Genomic DNA, 5,331 nt, shown 5'->3' on the forward strand with positions numbered 1-5,331 from the left:
ATCTATCTATCTATCTCTCTCTCTCTCTCTCTCTCTATATATATATATATATATATAATCTAGTTAAACTTTACTAACCTGTGTGAGTCTACAATTTGAATCATACTGAGATCCCAAACTTGAACCTTAACCAAATTGTGTTAACTTCATGTCCTATTTTTTAGATGATAAAAAAAACAAGTGTTTAAAACCCAAATTATTTATACCCAACTTTATTTGTGCCCGGACTTAACCTAAAAGTTCGGATAACGGCGGCAGCACGAAGCCCTCTCCGCTTCCTGTTGCCTCCGCTCTCTTGCTCTCCCAGTGTTCGCTGAAAAGGCGTTGGGGTTTTCCTTTCCCTCTCTGGGTCTCCAGCCACCGGGATTCCTCTCTTCATCTCTTCCAACATGGTACGGTTTCTTCTTTTCATTTGTTATTTCTCTTCAAAAGAAAAGAGAAGAGAAGGTCTCTGGCCTCTCGTCTCTTTGCATTAGTGATGAAGATCACGGTGATGAGCTTTTCCGCGCTCTCTCTGTCTATCTCGTTGGTTGGTTTATGACTTCGTCTCGTTTGTATTATGATGTGTGAAGGCTACGGAGACGGTGAACCCGAAGGCGTACCCGTTGGCCTCCGCTCAGCTGACAATCACCATCTTGGATTTGATCCAACAGGCTGCCAACTACAAGCAACTCAAGAAAGGGGCTAATGAAGGTCCTTTTTTTTTTTTTTTCTTTTTTTTCTTTTGTGTTTCTTCTCCAAATATGCACAATAAAAAGGGTTCGCTGGTCTCTTTTCTCTATTTCTGCCTTACGGGGGGTGACAGCCACGAAGACTCTGAACAGAGGGATATCGGAGTTCATCGTTATGGCTGCGGACGCTGAGCCCTTGGAGATTCTTCTCCACCTTCCTTTGTTAGCTGAGGACAAGGTCGTCTCTACTGTTTCCTTTCTGTTTCTTCTTCTTAATTCTTATTCTCCTCTTCCTCCTCTTGTTTTTTTTAAATGTCTTTTCTCCTTCGTTTTGGATGTGTGCATGTGCATGCTCATGCAGATACGTTCATAGCAGAAACACACACTCAAGCTGTTGTTACTGTGTTCATTTATTCTTGGAAACATTGATGTTATGCTTCATTTGTCAAAAGAGGAATACCTTTGATGATGTGCATGCCTACTTATTTTCTTCATTTGTCGAAACAGGAGTACCTGATAGCTGTGTACTCTTTTGTTAATGTAGATTGTTTTGATCTCTGGTGCTATTACTCATTTTACGGGTATGAGTTGTTCGCTTGAGAAGATCTCTTTGTTAATGTGCATCTCTGTTTGACTTGCTGCTTCTATTGTAGAAATTGAATTTCCTTTTCATTTTTGAAGGGTCTCTCTTGCTTCTTCGGTTCAGATTTGAAACCCCCTGATTTCTGGCTAGCCTATGTTTTGTTGTTATGAATATTGTTCTGTATTTGCTTGGTTTGTAGTTGGGGAATTTGAACATGATTTCTGATTTATACTGTCTTTTCAATGGTTAATTAGCATTGAATTGACTTTTGTCCATTGGTTTTTCGTACATGCCACTACTTTTGAGGAGCAAAAATCGCTGCAGCTTTAGTTTTTGGCCATGTTTCTAATAAGAAAGGTTTGTCTCAAGGTTGTCTGGATCATTACTTTTAGGGTTTACGATACACACTCATATTGCGATACGAGTGTGTATCGTACCCATATCAGGTGTATCATATGATATACCCCTGTATTGTACACCTTCGGTGCACTTTAAAAAGACCAAAAAATATTTGTTTTCATTTTGAGTATTAAATACCTTTTGAGGGCCAACTTCTCCATCTATCTAGAGGCCATTATAAGTGCATTTTCACCCAAAGAAGTGAGTTAAGATAAAAAAATTGCATTTCTACCATTTTTTTTCTCAAGAAAATTAAAGATTTATATCAAGTTAGAAATAGAAATCAGGCTCTACACTCTTCCAACAAATATGGCATCAGATGATCTGATGTAACAATGGGGCACTCAAGTAATGAGTGAAAACCGATTGAAAATCGAGTGCAACTATTGCCATAATATTTTTGTTTCTGTAGTATAAAAGTATGAGTCTTGTGGCGTCTTCTTAATTGCAAGATATGCAATATTTTGTATTGTTCTTGTGAGAGTTTATGTTTGATGATGTCTTATGCAGCTCATATAGACAAAATTTTCAGATATGATTGTATTTTGTGTAATTGATCATTATTTGATGTGATGATTTTTTTAGAATTTTTACTAATTTTTTTTCTGTTTTTTCTTGATTTTTGGATTTTTTTATTAAAAATTTGTGATACGTTTACGATACGATACGGTGTTACTATTGGCTCAACGGATACGGGTAACGATACGTTACTTACAACCTTGGTTTGTCTCCGTTGGCCTCTTTTATTATATTGGAATTTCTATTAGGGTTGACTTGGATGGAGATGATAGGAAAGGATATGAATGCTTTGAACCTCACCGAGGACATGGCATTGGATACAAATGATTGGAGGAGAAGGATTCATGTGGAGGACCCAGAATGATTTTCTTTTTTGGTTCATATCGCCGACCCCAATTGTTTTGGGATGAAGGCGTAGTTGTTGTTGCCAAAAACAATCATTATTATAAAAAATGCACTAATGAACCTATTACATCATGTGCTAACAATGGAACTTGAGTGACCATTCTACTTTTAACTTGAATTCCAGTTTTACCCCTTACTACCATTATATTACTTTAACATACTATTCTAATACTCTCCCTTAATTTTTACATGAATTTGAAACTTACAACTATCCCTTTAGGTACATTTGTTGTTTCTTTGACAACCCTTTTGTAAATGTCTATTGTTTGGTCTTTTGTGCCAATGAATTTTGCTTCAATCTCTTCAACTTCTATCTCGTCCCTCATAAAATGGCAATTAATATCTACGTGCTTAGATCTATCCAATAGACTAAAGAAAAATATAATATGCCTTTTCATGATCGATAGCTTAGATTTAAATGTACAGATCAAAAACACTACTGGACCTTTTTAAAATTCCTATAGCACCTTAGCTAGTGCCAATCAAAATGAGGCATTGCCTTGGTATATTAATATCTTTTTGAGGGATGTATATGCTTTGTGACCTTGCTGGACTGCTAAAGCCTTCAGACATCTCTCTCGTGTGTGTTTGTGTGCATGCAACAGACAGGAATGTATATACATGACATGGATGACAGATGGTGTGTGCACTAAATTGCTGTTTGGGATCTCCTTCTAATGATTTTGATAGGGTGATTTATTGGCATCAGAAAGCTAGGTGTTCCGAGTAGAAGATTGGTTTCTATTTTGTTACCAGATCTGTAAGATTTAATTTGTCAGCTCAACCTATGATATACTGTTGTTGAAATACATTGTATATGTATATATACACCTGATATATACGTATATTTATACAATATATGTATATCAGGGGTATTTTGGTCATTGTATATGTTGTAATAAATACATTTCAATAGGCACTGTATTGTCCTTTTTTGTTTTTCTTTTATTTCTTTTTGTTTTTTATTTAAACTATTTTTGGACTGTTGGGAAGCAGTACAAATAGTCATTGGACTGCTCCCAATGGTCATATTTTATGTTATGCTCTATATATAGAGCCTCTTGTAAAGTATTTAAGTATGCTTTTTGAGCATATTTGTTGTGAATACAAAAAAACATTTATTTTACATTGTGTTGTGAAGTTTGTTATCTTTTGTGAGATTGTATTCGGTCCATTAGAGACCATATTGTGATTGTGCACTTCTGTAGCCCTTTGTTGGCATTGTGATTGTGCACTTCTTGTTTCATTTCAACTGTGTGATATTTTTGTTTCATTCTTCGTTGCTGTAATAGCTTTTTAGCAATTTGGATTTAGCCATAATTTGCTTTAAGGTCAATAACATTTGTATTGTTAGCCATGATCCTGTCACCTTTCTGCGATATGTGCACATCTTCAACATTTTATTGGTTCCTGCTACTGATGGATTATTTTGAGACCAGTGATGGGCTTGTGTGCACAATGGGTTGATTCCTATGCTATTGAAAAGAACTTTCTGGACCGCGAGTGTGTGTGTTAAAAGTTAATCAACAATAATTTCTATTTCAGCACTAATCAATGATATCATTATCATTATCACTATTATTTCTACATTTTATTTATTTTCTACTGAATGGAGCTGTAGCAATCATTACTTTTCAAGTGCTGTGTCTGTGTTTATTTTGCCTATGTTACCCTATAAAGATCCAGTTTACTCTCCATTCTTGTTAGTGCATATGCACCAAACCTTTGGTTTGCTTCAATCCAGATGGTCAACTAATTGTTTGTTTTTGCTAAACTGTCATGAATTTTAAAACATTTTAGTTTTATGATCCTTGTTATACTGCACTATTTAACTGTCTGCCTCCCCTCCCTCTTTTTTCTCTTTTCCCTCTGTAAAACAAATCATCCGTCATAAAGCCTATTTTATGAACATATGATATGCATTGTCATGGAGATTCGGACTAATTAATACCAAGTTTTTTTTTGGCAGAATGTGCCCTACGTTTTTGTTCCATCAAAGCAGGCCCTTGGTCGAGCATGTGGTGTTACACGGCCTGTGATTGCTTGTTCTGTCACGAGCAATGAGGGAAGCCAATTGAAGCCACAAATTCGGCAGCTCAAGGTATGTTCAAAATGGTGATGCAAAAGATGTCTTTCATGTAATCATCTTCTCGTCTATGGGTTTTTGTCTATTTCTTACTATAACCTACCCATTGGAACACAGGATGCCATTGAGAAGCTTTTGATATAAAACGGAGTTCCTTCCGGCGTGTTGGGTTTGCATGGATAGTAGTTGATCTCATCGATGATATTGCTATTTGGGCAGTTGAGTTGTCTTGTTTTCTTCTTTCAGTGCGGCTCCCTGTGGCCTATCTTAGTTAATCAGGACTGATTGTGAGTGCTGTATTTCGAATTACTGGGAAGATATAATTGACTAGTTATTAGCAGGAAATGCTTGAGAAATTGATTCAATTATATGCGGTGTAACCACGTTTGGACTGGATTTTATAGCATTTGTGAAGTAGTTGAGGTTTTTCTATTAAGATGCATGTGCCATGTTTTGGATGTGTGTGTGTAAGCATATAAATTGTTTCAGTTTCCTTTTCAGATGTAGGTAATAATAGATTTTTTCAGTTTCCCTTATATAGGTAACAACTGAATCTTGAACGTATGCGCCCTAGCATAACGTACTGCCTGGACTGAAGATTCGGGTCGTCAGGCACTTGCATTGTTCCATTGGATACCAGTTCCCAAACAGAGCCTTAATTTCTTGAT

At 36.3% G+C, this 5,331-nt stretch overlaps 1 protein-coding gene across 1 annotated transcript; it reads left to right on the forward strand.

Annotated features, from left to right (window-relative positions):
* Positions 1 to 243: 243 nt before the first annotated feature.
* On the forward strand, positions 244 to 5,099 carry LOC149829485 (uncharacterized). The gene is made up of 5 exons (XM_090015553.1): positions 244 to 392; positions 573 to 693; positions 806 to 909; positions 4,547 to 4,678; positions 4,781 to 5,099. The coding sequence occupies exons 1-5, from the start codon at positions 390 to 392 to the stop codon at positions 4,805 to 4,807; spliced, it is 387 nt and encodes a 128-aa protein (XP_089871679.1). The 5' UTR covers positions 244 to 389; the 3' UTR covers positions 4,808 to 5,099.
* The last annotated feature ends 232 nt before the right edge of the window (positions 5,100 to 5,331 follow it).

Source organism: Nuphar pumila, chromosome 8 (genome assembly GCF_984573655.1).
Source record: "Nuphar pumila chromosome 8, dmNupPumi1.hap1.1, whole genome shotgun sequence".
Taxonomy (NCBI): Eukaryota; Viridiplantae; Streptophyta; class Magnoliopsida; order Nymphaeales; family Nymphaeaceae; genus Nuphar; species Nuphar pumila.